This window comes from Periplaneta americana, chromosome 16 (assembly GCF_040183065.1).
Source record: "Periplaneta americana isolate PAMFEO1 chromosome 16, P.americana_PAMFEO1_priV1, whole genome shotgun sequence".
In the NCBI taxonomy this organism is placed as follows: Eukaryota; Metazoa; Arthropoda; class Insecta; order Blattodea; family Blattidae; genus Periplaneta; species Periplaneta americana.
This window is the reverse complement of record NC_091132.1, coordinates 182059671-182081363: the sequence shown is the minus strand read 5'-3', so window position 1 is coordinate 182081363 and position 21693 is coordinate 182059671. Positions and strand designations below refer to the sequence as shown.

Here is a 21693-nt window from a genome sequence, read left to right as displayed (position 1 = left end):
CAGGGTTCCTTAAAAGCCAGTAAGTAATTAAGTTAGTAATAAATTACTAGGGATATTACATATAAATTTAAAAGTATAAAACAGAAAGGGTGGTGCAAGTGTACACTACACTGGGAGCACTAATGCACTACAAGAAGCCTGTGGGAGACAAGTCCTACCATACTGAATTATTGCAAGTTGGGTGGACACGAGACATTCGCTTTCAATCAAGAGTTCACATCGGAAGAGCTTTAGATTGATCAGTGAGAGAATCAGAGAGATATCCAGAAATGGTGCTGCAGATGGAGTCCGCCGTCTGCCAAGAATTTGGCAACGTATTTTTAACTGACAGGAGACTATAAGGTGTAAGGGGTAAAAGTGTCATTATTTTAACTGATGATTGTTCATGTCTTAAAGGAAGAGAAAATGTCCTCACAATTTTTTTCTAATTGCAATATTTAACTATCATTAAAGTTTACAACATCAGACGTTTCGCAACGTTGCGGGATGGGGAGGAGTGGGTTTACAAGTACACAGTACAGCTCAAGAAGGTACAGACATACAGGTTCAAAATAGAAGCTCTGTTCTAACGCAGGGCCGGACCATGACAATACTGTTGTTTACATAAAACGAGCAACAAATACAAACTTTCAATCTCATTAATAGAACTTTATAGTAAATTTCCATTTTATTTAACAATATTGCTCCATTTTTTATTGTACGTCTAGAAAATAAACAATAATGGTTTACTGCACAAAATCACACGAGCTTTTTCTCTTTCCCGCTTCCGTAAAGCAGCATCATTTTTAAACAAATTTCTGGTTGTGTGATTTTCGAAACCGGGTAAGAGACTCCCAGTTTCTAATAATCGTTGAGAAACTGCTACAAAAACTGTCGATCAGGCTTGCCCATGACTGTTTACGTCCGTGAGTGGGCTTACGCTTCGTATCGTTCGCCCGCCTGCAACCTTCCCCCACAAGCAGGTAGACAGTGTGGTTGCACGTGACTCCCAAACAGTCCTACGAGTGACCCGAAAGGCCTGTTCGGTTCCGCCGACCTGCGCCAGACTGCTGCTTTCAGATGCATGATAAATATGAACCAAGTCATTCAAACCTGACAAGAAGCCTATAGATATAGACAAACTACTGAAAACTTAATTTGTTGTCTTCTGAAACGTACCGTTAATAAAGACAAAGAAAATTATTTCTCGTCAACATAATATCCTTTAAATGCCAACAGTTGTTATAAATTACTTGCACTTTCCTTTTCATCGTAGTAACATAAATTTAATGCAAACCATTCAAACTCCCTACTTCATAAATAAAAAGAAATCTGTCCCTCAGAAGTTAAATAGCAAATCAATATTCTAAAGAACGAAAAACTTTTTATGCATTTTACAGGTATTCATGAGGCTTCTAATTGTTGATAAGGGCAAAGTTAAAATGAAATATTTTTCTATAATAGTTGTTGATATTCATAATAATTTTTACCAATATCTCTCCTCTCCTCTCCTCTCTGTCCTCTCTGTTTTATTATTTTATGAATTCTGTAGCTCAATAAATCGTAAAACTCTGTTTCTTTAATCAAGAATTATCTGCCGTGTTGGACCATAAGATAAAGATTTTTTGAAGTGACTAAATAGCCAACGAACTTACGTATATTTCAAACTAGTACTGTTTCATCTTAACCAGCGCAGACTGGCTTCCGTGAATGCAAGTCACTCTACCTTATAATACGAGCAAACAGGCAGGCTTTCTTGGGTCCCGCCTGGACTGAACCTATAAAACCCGGGCTTAATGGGTTCAGGCTAAAAGTTAACTTGCTTTGTAGCGTCACCGGAACCCAAGCCTGATGATCTGTACGTCTGTGCAGACTACTGTCAGCAGCATGAATCCTACTGAACATGTTGCCACGTCTCTCACGCCAGAATATTAACAAATTTAAGCATGCGTTATTATTTAATTTCACGAAAACGAAATAGAACACACAAATAGGCCTATGTATTTAAACTAATATTAACTCTTTGCTAGGGTACCTACTGATGTAGTTGTTTCCGTAATTTTACTAACGATATAAGCAGTATAACGCAAATGAAATAAGGAAAGAAATATTTTTTTCTGGCAAAACCATCAAGTTTTGGCCCTTTGTTGTATGGACATTTTTTGATCCTGCTAACCGTCCCCGACGACTGTGAAAAGAACGGCACTTATACCCCCTATACTCTGTATATTTGAAGTATGTAATGTGAAAAGTAACCTAAATAAATTTAGTGTGAAATAGCAACTACGTTGTCATTATTTTTCGAATATCCTAGTATACTGCATGTCCTTCATTAATTACTTCTCTTATTATAGGATCATACTCTCTAATTGTAAACTGAAACAAAAATAAAAACATCCAAAACAACACAACTCTAGTTTCATTCCCGAAACTGGTTCACGTAGACTATTCTACGTGCAGGTGTGTCCCTGCTATAGCGCAGAATTTGTTTTCTATTTTGTTCAATTGATTATATTTTGAAGGAGTAGGCCTAAGTTTAAAATGTGATAAAGTTTTTTTTTAGAAAACATTTGGGATATAGAATAATGCAGAATTTTGTTTTTGCATATTACAAAATAGGCCTATATGAGTAGCGGCATCTGTTAAAAGTTCAGCTCTTAAACTTGATGTAGGTCTACAACGAATAAATCATAATAATGCGAAAGCAAATTCTCTACCTACCTTGATCTTGTAATAATTCTTCAAAACACGCCGTTAAATCATCAATAGCTTTCGATTCTTGCGATCCAGATGCTTCTTCTGTCTCTTGCATGTCAATCACTGCAATATAAATAAAGATGAAAAATTAGACTAACAATAAATCCCATGAAGTTACAGTTAGAAGAGGAGAAAGATTATAGGCCTAGGTCCAAATAGGCCTATATAAAAAAAAAGGGGGAAAAAATATTACGGCAAACAAATGTAGGGCTGTAAACACCTAGCAGTTTATCTTGAACGCTCGTGACGTCAGTGGACCCTAGAATGAAGGAAGGAACGGGCGTTCGTATACGGAAAATTACACATAGTGATCACATACCTAATCTTTAAATACAGTTGATGTGTTGTACCTACAGCGTAGAAATCAGAGTAATACCACAGTCTACTATATACAGTCGCGAAGCTCAATATGTAGTAAAAATGCAAACATGGGTAGTTGCCCACCACTAGGATCGCTACTATCGCCTCATCATCGCAGATCTCTCTCCTAGCAGACGACAAAATATGTTACACCCTAGATCTAGGGTTACACTTTCGTTGTCGTGTTCTTTTGGAAAAATTAACACCTTCCTTCCATTATTGAAATATTAAATGCATAAAGTTAATTTATTATTTTAATGAAGTATATTAAATTCCACCATAAACTCGAAGATACCTGCAAGAAATAAGTTAATATAACTTTTGTTTGTGCAAAACGAACTGAAATTTACTATAATAGCTTCACACATTCAAGATTATAGCGATAATTAACTATGAAACCAATGAATATTAATTTGCATTTCTCTTTACAACAATAATAATGGAAATATGAATTAATGGAGTGACTTACGTGTACCGGTACTTGTAGTGTAGGCTTACGTAGCTAACAAAGTGGGATGAGGTTAAGCAATAATAATCACACCAGAATTGGAAATAAAACGTGATCAATCAATTCTATTGTAACAGACTTTTTCTACGTCTCTAGTAAAGCAATACATAAAAATAACAACAAAATTAACAGCTATAATTAAACATATCCTTCGGAAAAAAAGTAGGCCTAAGCAATAATAATCCCACCAAAATTGAAAATAAAACGTGCTCAATAAATTTAATTAAAACAAACTTAATTTTTCTACGTCTTTAGTAAAATAACACATAAAAATAATAACAAAATTAATAGCTACAATTAAAAATATATCCTCTGAAAAAAAAGTAGACCTAACCTTTATTTCTCTGGAAATTTAGCAGCCTAAGTGACAGAACTTTAACCGGTATCTAATGTCCTTTCGGTTAGACTGAAACATTTCATTGTGAAATTTAAGGATATAATGTATTCTAACAGTCACAAGAACTTCAAAATTAAGAGTTTTGTTTCTGCACAGCATTCTTGTGGAAACCCAGGAACCTTTCTGAATCTTTCGGAAATCGGAAAAAGGATAACTCTGGCCTCCTTCTCTTACTGCTGCTACAATTTATAGCACTACAAACGTCTCCTCCTTGTCCCATTTTATTATTCCAATTATTATATTTTAGCCATTAACATTTTCATTGCAACCAATAACGAACATTTCACAAGCAATGTGAAATACGCAACGAGCTAGCACTCAATAGAAATACGACACAGTCCAAAGTCGACCATGGACAGTCTATTGTTTCTAGTTGCTAACCGCTTGGAGCGCTTTATCACGAGATTTGCAAAAAAGCATCTCAAGCTTCGCGACTGTATATAGTAGACTGTGGTAATACATGCTCAGTGCGTACCGAACACTTCCTGTTTAACGTTCGCTTTGCCAAACTTTCAGAACGGCCCCGAGGTTCACTCAGCCTTCTATAAAATTGAGTACCGGGGTCTTTCTCGGGGGTAAAAGGCGGTCAGAGCGTGGTGCCGACCACACCACCTCATTCTAGTGCCGAGGTCATGGAAAGCATGGGGCTCTACCTCCATGCCCCCCAAGTGCCTTCATGGCATGTTACGGGGGTTCCTTTACCTTTACCTTTTACTACTCAAGATATAGCCTACCTCGCGATGTGTAAATTTTACTTTTCATGTTTAGACCTTGGCACTAGAAGGATGAGATATGATCTGTATTACGCTCAATTATGTTACCTCCGGAAAAGTTCCTGTACTGTACAGACTCAGAAACAAAATGCACTGATCTGCACAGTATGTTAGAACTTGAACTTGAAAAATTCAGGTAGCCCAAATGTTGTTTCTGGATCTGTACCACCGTTACCCAATTTTATAGGGAAGGTGTCAGTTGCGTCCCCGTAAACATGTTGACGAAAAATTAATAAGTCAATTGCGTCCGGAGTTTTTAAAATATACGTCAATTGCGTCCGGGATTTTTGAAATATATTTATAGCCTACTTCAGTTGCGTCCACAGCTACCTGCCGATTTAGAATGTTATGTTAACTCTTTAAAACTGAATATACATAGTCCAAGGACGCGTTCTGCGACAAGACAAGACAAAACCAAGCACTATATAGAACGCGTTCTGCGACGTCATGTACAATGTAAAGGTTAAATTGGAAACATACGAATTACCAGTTATGCACAATCCATGGAGTCAATGACAAGCAAGAAGGAGAAGCCTTTATTTGTGATCGATAGATTCAAATTTAGAAATCACAAGGATCTAGAGAACAATATTTCGCGTTGGGCATGCTGCATGAAATCTTGTAAATGTTTCATGAAGTTAAATGTTAAAAATGAAATCATTCAAAGCAATCAACAACACAACCACAACAAACCAGACCAAATGTTACTCAATAGTATGGGAGAATTTGTAGCAACAACAATGAGAACGACTAACGGCTGCGAGTCATTTCATTCAAAACTTAATAGCCTATTTTATATTGCTCACCAAAACATTTACCATTTTATAGAGGTTTTGAAAGAAATACAAAGCGAAACATAGGCTACTTGAAACTACGTACTGATAGATCTCTGCAATTTAAACTGGCAAGGAGGGAGAAAGAAGCTTTTATTCGTAAAATCATGATGGATTTGCAGCAAGGTCATATAAAAAGATTGGATTTCATCCGGAATCTGTCATTTAGGTTGCAAACAATACGGTACGTTTGTAATTTTATGGTGAAAATGCAATTTATCAATTTTAATAGGCCTATATTTTATGGTGAAAAATGACACTACCAACATAGTATGGTGAAGATGCCACAAACAAAATGTTTAACCTACCTGTAATGTTTAAATTGATGATATTACAGCCAGTCCTAAGTTTGTAAAATGGGAAGGGACGCAACTGACGTATGACCCAAAAATATAGGGACGCAACTGACGTATGATTAAAAAAATATAGGGACGCAACTGACGTATAAAACTGATCGCGGGCCGCAATCGCCTGTCTCCGATTTTATAGAAGACTGAGTGGACACCGTAGCCGTTCTAAAATTTATGGTAAGATAAAAAGTCCTTTCTCCTTTCGTGATCTTCCTGTCCTTACTACTGTGTCGCTCTACCGGCAGAGCTAACTCGGGGGTAGAACATTCAAAAGCACGTCATGTAAAACGTTAAGAAAATTAATTAGGTTTAAGCCCATGTAAGTTGTTTCATTATAATATGTAATAATAGGCCTATAATATGTTTGTAGTCTGAAGTAAATTATTCGTACCGGTATTTAGTAAAAATTTTCTGTTAATAGCCTACATACTTTCACGCATCCGCCACATAGGAAATGGACCGGGACATGCCACATACGAAATACGTAGAAAATCATGAGCTTTCAGAATCTGCAATCAGATTCGATATTGTTAAAATGGTTTTCGAGTTACAGAGAATTTAATTTACAAATTAATTACCAAGGCACGCAGAAGTTACACCACATTGCGTTGTATCATATTTTTTGCAGTCGAAATAAAGCCACGTGAATGAAAACGCACAGCATTATATGCATGCGCGGATAAATACGTAAATGAGTAATTACAGAAAACGGATGGAAAAGGTACATCAACACATCATAATATACCGGTACGAATTCTCGGTGTAGGTAGCTTACGCCACAGTTCGTCTTGTTAACGTAAATTACTGAACGACATAAAGAGGCACACACACGAATGCTCTTTCGAAATAAAGTTACAAGTCCATGTTGAAACTGAAGACAGTTTGTAATCCACGGATTGAACGCGGTGGTCCACAGCTCCGTCATGTCCCTCTTCACAAACATGGGGTAGTGTTGTCCTCTGAATGCATGACCGAACAATGGTCAAATACGTCGACATGCTTATTTTCAGAGCTTTTAGAAAGTCCTGCAGCAAATCGTAGAACTAAATCTAAAATTTCTTAGATGAATGCGAGTTGGTTGAAAACTTTCTAATTACGTGTAGCCTATTTTGTAACAATGGTTTGAATTGTAAATTATTTAAAAATAGCGTGTAAGAGGGCCTTAGACTAGAAATGTTTAGTTTAAATGTAGTTCTGTTTATAAGTATGCATAAGGATGTAATTATTTGACTTATTTGAACTGTTGTATCAGTGAAGCGAGGTGAGTCAGTGAAGTTATGGTTTTACAGTGCAGTGAACAGTTCCGATCAGTGATAATTTATAGCGTCAATGAAATGTGTTCTATAGTGTCAGTGAAATGTGTTACAGAGTGTCAGTGAAATGTGTGCTAATGCGTTATAGTGCCACTACAGGGAATGAGATGAGAGTAAAGTGAAAGACTATTGAAACTTATGTAGGACGTATACATAATTATGTAGGTTGTATTGTAAAATTAGGTATTTTATTTATGTTTTATTATTATTGTGTTAAATTGTATTGTGTATTCTTATTGTATTGTGTATAAAATTGTATATGTGTTGTAAAATTGTATTGTGTATTGTAAATTTTATTGTGTATTGCTTATCATTTTATTGTGTATTGTTAATATTGTATATACCACTGCCACGGGGTGCTTGCCTACTTGCAGTGTAAATAAATACATACATATGTTACATATCCTATAAATTTTATCTACTTATAGAAAATTAAGGATAAATTTCAGAACACGAATACCTTCCTTTCCCTCTTACTTCAAAATTCCAACCTTGTGCACACAAAATAAATTACTGGCACTGAAAAATGTCTTTCCGTAAGCATGATGATGCGCATTCGACAAACACAAACAAATCTGATCTTTTTAGTATTTTAAGATAATTTTATTGTTGTCAGTGAGGTATCACTATACTGAAATTTTCCCAAAATTAAAAAAATGAAAAGGTACAGAGACAAATGAAATTTTAGAAAAGGATAGTCGTAAGACTCAAAAGCACACTTTTATGAGGATGAAAACTGGTTTCTTAAAGGCTCAGATAAACACTACAGTTTTCAGATAAGTTATTTTAAATAAATACAGCAAACGTTCGATTTTATCAGATATCAGAAACACAGATGTAAGAAGTAAATTAAAAGCTTATAGTTTTAATTATACGATATTGCAATTTTTTTGCAAAATTATCATGGACTTACTACAATAATGCATGAAAACATACTTACAAAATATATTTGTAAACATAAGCCGAAAGTAAGAACTATAGGGTGACCAGGAAAAAGACGGGGTGATTAACCGGAGCCATAACAGATTTTAGTTACGCTTAATACATGAAGAAGTAAGTCGAAATCCTAATATAATAATAATATAAAATATTATACTCTATCTACATGAATTATAAATAATCTACCAGTTTCCTGCACAAACTACAATAGTGTATAAGCGAAACAAATGCAATACAGTCTTAATCTGTACTTTTTGTCCAAGAAAATATTAAAAATAATGTACTTTACCTTAGCGTACTACTGCTCTTGTCGAAGCACTCCAATTCTGCTTCCACTGGTGCACTGTAGGGAAGCAGGAGATGCACTGGAATGGGGTAAGGTCGGCCCAGGTCCAACCAACACAAATGACTGCCTGCCTGCCTGCCTTCATTCAAGGATTAGACCTTTCGACTTGCGGTTTATGAATAAACTCAAACATTTACAGTTAATGTGTCTCAGGCCATTAGACGAAGTCCAAATGCGAAAACTATTGTCATTTGTCTGGGTTGCAGTATAATCCCTTCTTATAAGTTTGACAAATTCTGTAAAACATACAAAGTGTTCCATTTGAAACGCAAATAATAAATCAGATACAGGAATATAGTAACAGATAATATTAAGCAAAATGTACTTTGATAGATTTACAAGAACAAAGAAATAAACCAGATTGAGCAGATATACTTATTAAGAAGTAAAATAAATAAGTGCATATAAGTATAGTAGGCCTATATTATACTTATATAGCCTAAATGATGTCGCCAATGCCAAACACAAAGAAAGCTGAAGCAATATACACAGGACTTTTACGAGAAATAAAAGAGCTTTAAAAACAGACAGTTTCTATCGTACCGATCTCAACGGCGTCCGTGCACGTATGAAGGTCTCCAAATGCTAAATATGAATTGCAGGACCTATCGTATCAGAATATAAACTTGCTTAATGCAGTAGACTCAATGTGAAAAGCCCACAGTGACTTCATTTGTTGCTCAATATAAGCATTTACTTCTAGAGAGAATTCTTACTCAATCAAGACAATAATGATAATTAGACATCGGAAGTTAAGGCACTAAAAATGGTATTTTAGGCGCCTACAAAGGCTCTAAAAACAACAAAAATAAGGCAATAAAAGGCACTGAAATTATATTGAATCACCCATAATTCATAAAGTAAACATTCATAAGGCCATAAGTAACTTAAAAAAGTACACTGGAAAAGTAGTTTCTCTGTTCTGTAAACTTGTTTCACTTGTACATATTCATCCACAACTTCACGTCCATAATTTGAGTTACAATAAACAATAAGCAATTTTTCAAGATTAACGCACAAACTTCTATCACGTTTACTGGACAAAATCAGTGTGATGATGATTAATGTAACAATAATGAGACGTCGGTAGAGTCGCGAAGACCTACCAGCAAGCACCACAAATTATAGTTGGACTCACCGGGATTCGAAACCGGATTATCAGCGTGGAAATCCAACGCTTTATGTATTTGACTACTAACTGATGTTTGTTGTTGTTTAGTCAACTGTACGAAGACAGGTTTGAACCTCACAAGTGACACCAATAAGGCATCACTCATGAGGCAACTAAGTCAGGAAGGGGTAGGTCAGTGCTGGACTCAGGTAGCAGTGCTGGATAAGGACAAGGTCGATTCCGGAGTAAGCGAAACAATAACACTGCATTGCAACAGGGTGTCCCATATCTATGGCTACTATAAGAACTGCAATTTCCTTAGTTTCGAACGCAGAATTAAATGCAGTATTGCTGAGTGAGTAGTCATATAAAGAAAAAGGCAAAAAAAAGGTATATATAAAAGCAAGAAAATGATAAAATAAGTACATAGGCTATTAAAGTAAAAAATGCAAGATCAAACTTCATCAGAATGCTTCATTTCTCATTATTCGTGCACATTTACTAAAAGCCTTTAAATATGAACATTCAAATAAAATAGACATTTTCCTAAACATCCGATGTCTAATAACAACAACAATAATAATAATAATAATAATAATAATAATAATAATAATAATAATAATAATAATAATAAATGTCAGTGGTAGTAAAGAACGTTCTCTTACATAATGTAGGCCGAGCGGGCGGTGCGCGATCTGCACGAAGGCCATGCAAAACTCGGTAAACCGCCTCTCGCACACTCGGCATCCAGTTCAGTCTCTTTGTAGGAGTGGTTATGTTGACGTTAGATTGCATGTTATTCTTCTGGTTGTGTTAGTGAAGTGTTTAGATTTAGATTTCGATTTAGGAGTGATCTTTCGCTGCTGTTGCTATGTGGAACGGTAACATTAGGAAATTTTATTGCAAATCGTCTTTTTACCTTTCCACAATCATTCTTTTCCAGGTAAGTCTCTACCATGAAATTCCTTTGCCGTAATGTAAATTTCAGTGGTGGCATGTGAGCAAGCTAAACTAAACACTTCACTGACACAATCAGAAGAATAACGCGCAGTCTAACGTCAACACAATCACTTAAATCTAAACACTTTTCTAACACAATCAGGAGAATAACACGCAATCTAACGTCAACACAATCACTCCTACAGAGAGACAACTGGACTACTGAGCAAGCAGGAGACGGTTTGCCGAGTGTTGCATAACCTTCGTGCCGGTCGTACGCCGCCCTGTTGACCTACATTATGTAAGCGAACGCTCTATAGTAGTACTGAGTCTGAACTGATAGAGCATGTATGCATGGCGAGAGGTGCACAACGTAGACAGTGGAAATGTCGATCTCTAATCTCCCGCGTACTTCCCGCTGCATGCGACGTGGACAGTAACAATTTCATCTGGAACTTCCCGTTCCCGCAACATGCGACGTAGACAGCGGGAATTTCAATATGTAACCTTCCGCGTATGTCCCTTTGCACGCGACGTAGACAGCAACAATTTCGATCTATAACCTTACGTTCGCGCAACACGTGACGTAGACAGCGACAATTTCGATCACTTGTGTGAATGTAAATTTTCTGCTCTAGTCTTCTTGAAGACCATGTATGGTGGGTCCCTATCACCACGGCATGGCGCGTCCTCAGGTTGCGGATAGAGGAGACGGCCTCCAGATATGGAGGGTAGCTGCGAATATATTGAATAAGCAGTCGTGGACAGCCGATAAGGGGTGGTCCTCCAGCTCGGGGGTTGGGCGAAGGGCTAACAACCCATCACCGTAAAAAAACAGCTTGTTACGAATCCCTACAATAAGCCTCGGAATAGGACTGATTCTCTGGCACGACCACAGCAAAGGAATAAGGTTTTGAGATTTGGCACTTGGAACGTAACTAGTCTTTATAGAACAGGAGGGGTAACATTAGTAGCTAAAGAACAAAGTATATGATTATGTCTCGTGACCAGAATATTGTACGAAATGGAAATATAAAAATTGGAGATTTATCCTTCGAAGGGATGGAAAAATTCAAATATCTTGGAGCAACAGTAACAAATATAAATGACACTCGGGAGGAAATTAAACGCAGAATAAATGTGGGAAATGCGTGTTATTATTCGGTTGAGAAGCTTTTATCATCTAGTCTGCTGTCAAAAAATCTGAAAGTTAGAATTTATAAAACAGTTTATATTACCGGTTGTTCTGTATGGTTGTGAAACTTGGACTCTCACTCTGAGAGAGGAACATAGGTTAAGGGTGTTTGAGAATAAGGTGCTTAGGAAAATATTTGGGGCTAAGCGGGATGAAGTTACAGGAGAATGGAGAAAGTTACACAACGCAGAACTGCACGCATTGTATTCTTCACCTGACATAATTAGGAACATTAAATCCAGACGTTTGAGATGGGCAGGGCATGTAGCACGTATGGGCGAATCCAGAAATGCATATAGAGTGTTAGTTGGGAGACCGGAGGGAAAAAGACCTTTGGGGAGGCCGAGACGTAGATGGGAGGATAATATTAAAATGGATTTGAGGGAGGTGGGATATGATAGTAGGGAATGGATTAATCTTGCACAGGATAGGGACCGATGGCGGGCTTATGTGAGGGCGGCAATGAACCTTCGGGTTCCTTAAAAGCCATTTGTAAGTAAGTAAGTAAGTAAGTCTTCTTGAAGAACAAATATAAACTTAATGTTGAGTCAGAATTTGCAAAACTGACAGCTGCAAGGAAACATCAGCAATCCCATTGACAACCTTATGGTAGTCTAAAAAAGGAGCTTAATTTTCCAAAGCAGATACAACATGGTGCTTGTATTTTCGGATTATATTAAAAGCTAAAACAAAATTTAGTGTAACATCGTTATTCATTTACTAAGGATGCTTAATTCAATACATTACGTATTAAGTATTTAATTAGTAGAACATGTTTATACAAAAAATTTAGAGGGTCTGCCAAAATGAAGTAGAGTTTAAGGGGCCCGTAGCACAAAAAGGTTGAGAACCACTGGTCTAGACTATCAACCTGTCACGCACGCGGTCCGGGTTCGAGTTCCAGTTAAGCCTGGGATTTTTATTCAAAAATTCATAAGTGACATTTGTGACGGACAAGGTCGCAGTTTGGGTTTTTAATGGATTCTCCAGTTTCCCCATGTTAGGCATCAATATCATTCCGTCAGAATCCCATTCCATAGCATTACTCGACCGTCGTCGGCTGGAGATGAGCGGAGGCAGCTGCTCTACGATGAGCCTTCTTCGAAACCAAGATACAAAGCAAACCTTAGTGTAATCAGCTGGTGTGGATTGGGAATGCGCCTATACTTGTATTTTTGAAAGATGGGACATGACAGGAGCGTTGCGATCGGAAAAACAACTAAATGTCACATAGCGTGGTAGGCCTGTTGCTATAGTAATAACGGTTGAGTTGCCAAACTTACAGTTTCCATATGGCGAGTGCTTAATAGCTATCTTGGCTACATTAATTGTGCACACAATGTTAGCATTGGCACGTTTCGTCTTTGATTCTCTGTCGATTTTTGTATTGTTTTCTTACCTTCGCATCAATTGTCAATGAATGTTTTAACGTCAGCTTCCATCAGCTGGCAGCGTGGTAGTCCATATTGGCAACATGGACTGTAGTTCCAAGCTCGGCCGCTTAACTGTCATGTCCCATCTTTCAAAAAAACAAGTATATATGAGAAGTTAGTACAAAAGATCTACGAAGGCGCAATGTTTGATCGTAGTGACCAAGAGGGCTTATATAGCCCACCTCCAATGTTATCCGTTTCAATTTGAGCATTTTTTACCTAACCCTAGAGGGATAAGACTGGAGTTCCATGATGTGAGGTCGGCACGACAGCGCCTCTACCTAAAGAACTTTTCGCACACCGTCACCGTTAACAAAAATTGATATAAATGGCGTTTCCATACATTACGTCCACGGAGCCATTGTGACTGTCAGTGACACACTCGCCACCTGCAGGCCAGTAGCGTTGCAAATTTCAACTCGTAGAACATTAGACTTGTTCACACAAAGAGCGCAATGAAGCTTAGAGAGCCGTACTAATCGGTGGCGAGTTTGAGCTACAGAGCGACGCCACCAGGAGGCGTTTCTAACAATAAGTTGTGCCAGAAACGGCACTAAAGACATCACAAAACATCACACGAACAATAACGGTCGACGCGATAGGCGTAATCGGGAAGTATGACCGTAATTTGTTAATTTAATACACAAGTATTAACGTTAAAAATTTCAAATATATAGTCTATAAAATGTTTGTTATAGCACAGGACTGTACATGACTGCTGAACAGACTCGCGACTTGTGAGTGGAACAAATTGCTGAGAACGCTCGGCCGCTATACGGGAAAGGAGTGAGAGAGGATAAGAGGTAAAAGAGGGGTTGGGAGTTTACAGGCGACTGAAAATCAAGGTGTGAATTAACAGAGAGGATGGGGGATTTCCCCTCCTGTTGGAAAGTTATATCCCTCTCACAAATTCATATTAACATCCCTGCCAGGGTTAACTTCCATCCCCCCTCACAAAATATAATTGCTTTAATTCGAGTATACTTTATAAAGTACAGTATAAAGTAAGCAAAGAAAATATTGATGTATTATCATCATCGGCAAGCTGACAACAATCAACCTTAGGAATTACACACTAATCTTAAGCCTGCTAATGGATATAATAATAATAATAATAATAATAATAATAATAATAATAATAATAATAATAATAATAATAATTTCATGTGTGGTATTCTCTATCTAGGATTCTATCCCCCCCCCCATTAGAAATCTTAATTCGCACCCTGCTGAAAATGTATACACACACACACACACACACACACACACACACAGAAGAAAGAACTTTTTCATATGGAGTTAGAATTAATTGATTTTATTTATATTTATTTTGAGAGTACGTATATTGGTCAAAGTCCTATACATTGAAAGAAATTAAAAGAAAAAGTTTTGTTTTCTACCTATGCAATTTTGAATTTAAGTTCATTAACTTTGTCACTCAGATGGAATTTTTTTTTCAATGTATTTTACGTTTAATACTACGATCCTGTTTCATTATTATTATTATTATTATTATTATTATTATTATTATTATTATTATTATTATTATTATTAGTAGTAGTAGTTGTTGTTTCATTATTATTAATACTATTGTTTAATGTTGTTGTCTGCTTCTAACTACTGTATTACATTTCTGATTTAAATAATTTTTATGAACTATAGAAACCTACTGCACAGAAATTAATAAATATTACAAAATTTAGAATTGTAATAGGCCTATATAATTACTAAATAAAATGAATTGTGTACTTTTAATTTTTTTTATCATTTTATAAATAAAACTGAAAAATATATTTTAAATGCTTAAACCACTCACCATGTGACGATACATTTATAAACTACCTCAGGGTATAGAGATAGTTTTCGTCAACTTTTCTCTTGCGATCTTCGCCAACAAAATCATCATAGCACAGCTTTATGTATGGTGTCGTAGTGGCGCATTATATTAAGTTTTCGTCTTTCTTTTATAATTTTCTGACATATAAGGCAATGAGAATGTTCTCCAGCTGCTACAAAACAGCTTTCCCATCGTATGAAAAGAACATGGTTGGTAATCACGTTTCTTTCATTTCCCTACGTCCATTATGCACTACTCAATCACAACTCAAGAGACAAGAGAATATTGAAGAATTCTGAACAGTTAACTAGAGTACCCCACTCCTTCTCCTCCACCTCAACGATACCACCCCTATTCTGCGTTCGTGAGTTATTTCTCCGACTCTCCTCCTTCAGCTGATTGCTAGCCTTCAATGAGCACCGTTTGGACAGGGTTGTTGTAGCCTATATAACTTTGTAAAGTGTGTAAAATGCGATATTCTTTGGCAATTGTGCCTTGATCGACGTATTTAATTACGATTACGAATAAACACGGCACACTTCGATGTAGCCTATTCTATGTGCCAAGATTAAAATAATCTTCCTTAACAATAACAATGTATAATTTCTAAAATAGCGGCTGGTTTCGAGATAAGAAGTCTTTGTTTTCTTCTCAAAGAAGTACAAGAAAGACGTTTATAAAATGTCACTTTAATTATTAGTGAACGTAATATTACTTATTTCTTCTGTAAGTCTATTAATACGAGTATGTTTAATTATTGTATTTTTTTATTTTATTGGGTTATTTTACGACGCTGTATCAACATCTAGGTTATTTAGCGTCTGAATGAAATGAAGGTGATAATGCCGGTGAAATGAATCCGAAAGTTACCCAGCATTTTCTCGTATTGGGTTGAGGGAAAACCCTGGAAAAAACCTCAATCAGGTAACTTGCCCCGATCGGGATTCGAACCCGGGCCACCTGGTTTCGCGGCCAGATGTACTGACCGTTACTCCACAGGTGTGGATTAATTATTGTAAGTTTTGCCATAGGGAAGAATAACTTCGTAAATGCAATACTTCTGCATGTGCCTGACATACATTATTAGCATCAGAATTTAATACTGCTGTTATAATAAAGTTGTTTATTGTAACGAGGGTTCCTTATTCCTGGCACAGATAGTAAAAATGGATTGATAGCAAAAACTAGACAAGTCCAAAATATTAATTTTTCAGAAAACGAAGAGAACTGTCTTTCACATTTCTCATACAATCTAATAATCTGACATATTTTATATAGGTATCTCATATAATATCACCAACTTTTTACCAACGTTTCACTGTTCTCTTTTATATGGTTTTCTTGAACATATCCACTTTTTGCAAAAAATAAAATAAGTACACACATTAATTGAGAAAAAATGTATGAAATCATATTTCATTCATATTATTAACTGTATCAACATAGAAATAAATACTTTATAAGTGGTTTATTAAATTAAAAATATGTTGGAACGATTTCCTGAACAATAAAAACAATATTGTTATGTTTATATTTTTTTCTTTCTAAATGTGTGTCCTTCTGTCTTTAAATTCTTGGCACGTCATGTATATTAAATACCGAAAAATAATTATAATAATAACAACAACACAATAAATACTATGCTCAATAAAAAAAATGTTGTTATAATTATAGCTGTTTTCATTCATCACATCCACTGCTATTGTCATCTTTTGCCACCTCAACATTCTCCTCATTCTGATGACTTGCTTCTTTTGGATCTGGTTCATTTTGATGATCATTCATTTGTAAAACGAAATATTTAACCAATAATATCGACAATAACAGCTAATATGGCGATGAAACAAAAGAAGGCAACATTAATGCCATCTTCATGATATTTTCTAACAAGAACCGGATAAGTTTGTGACTTGTCCGTCTTTTGCTGAAAGACGGACTAATCTGCTTTTTGCAGAAACGCTACATTTTCAAACATCCATTTCAATGGTACAAATTCGGTTTTTGTAGGAACTTACGTCAATAGATGCCACTTGAAATGAAGTGAAGAGAACTGTACTATGCTCAAAATTGGAATTTTCGGAAATGTCCGGTTTTTGCTATCAACCCTTCAACCAGTGGCGGTTCCTCGGGGGAGGGAAGGGAGGAACGTCCTCCTCACATTTTCTTCTTTTGAAAGTAAATACCAAATAAAATATGTGCCTTGAAATTCGAGGAAGATTCGATAATTTTTAAATTCATAGATATAAGAAAAACTCGGTTGATCAAGTTTTAAACGACGTGCGCTCATGTGCTGTAGAAAACTGTGAGAAAGATGCCAGAATGTCTGTGTGGAGGAAAGGCACTCCATTCCTCCTCTACTGCAGTTAACACACATAGACAACAGCACACTAGCGGCCAGAGAAAGAGGCAGAGTTTTAAAGCAAGTAAATGAATGGAAAGGGAGATCTTCCTCTGAATCAGTCATGGGCGGGAAATAGAAACTGACTGGTCGTGCAGCAAGCTCGCTACCGCTGCCATCTAACGATGCTGCATTCAACCAGACTATAACACATCTAGGAGGAGACACAACAAAAACAGTTTTAACACAACGCTATGAAAGCCACCATGTAAACTTTTTTTAAATTATAAATCAAAAATATTATTCATTGCACTTTATATAGGCTACTATTCATGGTTTGAAACTTTCGTGGATATTTGAAAGTTAAAGTCGGGTTTATGTAAAACAAAGAGGAAGTAGTTCTACGTAGTTGGCCCCTGAAATTCACTTCTATTCATTGTTTACTAGACAGGGCAACAGCCAAGTTGTCAGTTTTGTACAAAATATATATTTGAAACTGAAAGTAGGTATTCCAAACTACATCATTTTTAACATAAAAAAATTAATCGGCCACCGGCAGCTTTGAACAATAATGATAGTATGACTTTACAAGAACTGACATTCTTCAAAAGCATGTGATACTGAACTTGTAAAATGTACATGTGGCAACACAGACCACGTGGGTGGGTGCAGTGTTCTCGCTTTCCTCAGATTATTTCCCATTCCCATTTCCAGTTCCGTAAAACAGTTACGGTTACGTGTTAGTAGCTAGTCTCTTCCAACACGTGTGATGCTGTAGTGTGCTCGAAAAATGCTACGAGGTTGTGAATTACCTTGTAATTGTTAATTTGCGCAATTATTCAACAAAGAATGGAAGTGAAAACATGATACATTTTGGACAATTTAGGAAACTCAGTTTACAAGAACAGTTTATTGCTATACAGAAGGGAAGGCCAACCCCAACACTACCTGGTCTTATATATACGCATGTAGGCTAATTTGTAGCATGTAGCATGTAGTTCGTGCTGTTAACTTCCTTCCTCCTCTTAAGAAATATGCAGGAGCCGCCACTGCCTTCAACTATTTTTCATTAGGTTATACAGAGAATGTAAGAGATCGTATTACGTTCTATCTAACAAGTAAGATACGATTCCTAGAAGAAGAATAAAAATATATCAGATTTTGTATTTTTGCAGACATTAAAAAAATATATTGTGTACTACTGGTTATTTTGATTTCAGATTCCATGAAGCAGTGTCGAGTATGGTATGTATGACCGTGTTTTAGTATCAATTTAGTCAGGGGTATATTTCAGGCCTGGCAGTACCAGGGTAATGTTTTTCGAGACTGGACAGTGCCAAGGCACTTTTCTGATTTTCATATTATCGTCAAATTTTGCACTTATTTAAACAATTTTATAATGAGGTCTACTCCGCACACTTAGCATAAAAAGTGCCCTGGCTCTGGGATATCGATATTAGTGGTACTACTGATATCCCAGAGCCAGAAATACACCACTGAACTTGGTCATAAAAAGTACAGGTCTCGAGTAATCACATAAAAAGAAATTGCGAATTTCGCTCTACGAGTATAACAATGTGGAATTAAAAGCTTATATTCCAGGATACACCTCTCAGTCACAAAACAAATTTCGATAAACTGGAAAATTGTGCCATATTAGTATTACTATTCTACAGCTGTCAGACATGGGCATGCACACAACTACTGCGGAGATGCCAAAAAAAAGATGGAAGGGAGGATTCTCAAGATTAAGCAGAGTGACAGGATGACAAATGCCGAACTTAGGAATGCCAAAATATAGTCATGGATTTTTATTCATATTCTTGAGTATGTTGCTTTTACATTCCAAAACAAGAGAATTGCTGTTCCGAATCCCATCATCGCTCAGACAAGTTATTATTAGAAACCAAACACACTTCACCGTGCTTACTGATACTGGACCTTCTTCATGCTCTACTATATCACAATAAATTATTGGCTCTTTCAGCATACGTGCTTACCAGCCAAGTGATCCGTGGTTCCATTACCAGTGAGGGTAAGACATTTATCTTATGTCCACGGAATCGGGTGTTTGTTTTTTTCATCTCAACCGTGGACCAGTGCCGTGCTCACCACACGAGCAGATGATCCACAGTATGAGCTCTTCTTCAGTAAAGGTCCGAAGACATATCCCCTGCATTGCAATGGATTGAAAGCCGGTATTGAAATGAGAAAGACAATTTTTTTCAAAACTCTTGAATTAATAGTATATTATCAAACTAGTTTATAATGTTATAATTGCATAAGTAAATGTTTACCGAAAGAAATAAGCGAGTTCAGTAACTTTTACAAATGCAATAAATTGTATAACATCATAAACGTGTTTTATATGCTATGGTTTTGTACAACATTACAAAACAAAATTAATAAAGTAATAATATATGAGATTTTAATGATGAGTAATTTGATATCGTGATCTATGAAGAATAAGATGTTATAACAACAGTGATGAATTAAAATATCATTGCACGGAAAATCGTTTCATATTAACTGTATGGTACATGTTTTGACATCATAATAGAAAGTCATTACATTTCAATTGGCATGGTAATTTACGGCACTGGTAAAATAATGTTGCAGGCATATTGTACACGATTTTGTCAATAAAGACCAGCGAATAGGGATTATAAGAATGGACCTTTGATGTAACCGGACTGATTTCAATGACCTTCAAGCCAGCTAGAGCGTGAAATTCTGCTTTCTCCCTAGAGTTGACGCTGACATCACACTAGCTAGCAGTCGACACAGAGGAAATATAACACATATAATTAATACATCTAGGTACATTATGTACTCAAATAAAATAAATTGGATCCATAAAATAATAAATTCCGTCATTAACTGTAATGTCTAGACTCTAGAGTTCCTTTATAATGAGAGTTGAGACATTGACCCCAACAACAATTAAAACATGTAATGATATGATAGCACTGAAAATGGAAAAAACAAAACTCTTATGAGAAGTAAAACCATATACCTTTATTATATTATATACAAATATTAAACGAATTTGACACATAATTTTATAATGTATTATATTATTTTATAATATAATTTATTATATTTGAAATATAAAAAATTATTATTACAACTAGTTCGTCACTGAGAAATAAGGAAAAGCTGTTAACTTGAATTTATTTGAAGCAAAACATTACTGGATTATGCAATAAGGTAGGCGATGTTTGGATCCTGTCTCAACTCTATTCTCAATTATTATCTTAGCATATGCTCAATTACACTAACCTCTAGCGCTTGAAAGTAGAACTAAACGCTGGTGTACAGAGAAACAAAACACAGGAAAATTCGCTCTGTGTCCATTCTTATAATCCCTAATCGCTGTAAAGACTGTTTATAATGCTGGAGTATAATAAAGTATATTATTTTATTAAGTAGAAATATATTACGATACAAGGCGATGAAGTGCTTTTTACAGAATCGAGGAAAAGTTTGAAAAATGAGCAGAGCGAGTTTTTCAATTTCCGAGATTTCGTAATGCACTTCACTAACGTGTATTGTACAGTTTTTGCATGATCATATTTTTAAAATTGCAAATACAATATATTTTGCATTGAAAATTTAGAGCAACATTATTCCAAAGTCTTCGCAAAACTGCACAGTAATGATAACTAAGTAACAATAAGTGCACTGAAATAGGTCTATTTCAGTATAATTTTATGTTATGAAGAATGGTTTCCCTAGGAACAAATTTCTATGTGAGAATTCTAACTTTCAAGGCTTTGACGCGAGCCCAAGCTCACAATATTTAGTGTCATACAATCTTTGACGTTTTACTAACACACATCACGTAATGTGACGAAATTTACTGAAACAATTATGAATCCAGTACACTATCCTGAACAAAATTTACGTATTTTAAATGAGAAAAAAGAAATTATGGGGGACGAAATATTGGTTGGGCACGGCCCCAGTGGCCCCTAAGGGCCAACTGCCTCTGTCAGAAATGTTTTTTTCCACTTGACACTCCATCTTTCTTATTCAGCCCAGAAATAGCACAAACTTTCTTCAAATCAGCAAAATAAAAGCGTACTTACAAGCACAACACTCCTAATAACAAATGACAAACAATAAACAATCTTCTAATGATGCAGTGCTGTGATGACAAACAGAAATACTACGAACTTATGCATCAGCCTAATAATAACTGGCAATAGCATGTGAACAGAATGTCCAGATCTAAGAATCCCTAGAGAAATTCTGAACTACCAACGAAATGGGAAAAGATCAT

The 21693-nt window shown here is 36.0% G+C and overlaps 1 protein-coding gene across 1 annotated transcript in view; it reads right to left on the bottom strand.

The window, feature by feature from the left end:
- LOC138692175 (F-box and leucine-rich repeat protein 13-like) overlaps window positions 1–10767 on the bottom strand; it is a 35719-nt gene extending 24952 nt beyond the window's left edge. Inside the window, exons 1-3 of the mRNA XM_069815226.1 lie at window positions 10332–10767; window positions 8499–8791; window positions 2701–2799 (exon numbers count right to left, since the gene is read on the bottom strand). Coding sequence (XP_069671327.1) covers window positions 2701–2791 — 91 coding nt within the window. The 5' untranslated portion in view covers window positions 2792–2799; window positions 8499–8791; window positions 10332–10767. The remainder of the gene's footprint in view (window positions 1–2700; window positions 2800–8498; window positions 8792–10331) is intronic.
- Between the last annotated feature and the right edge of the window lie 10926 nt (window positions 10768–21693).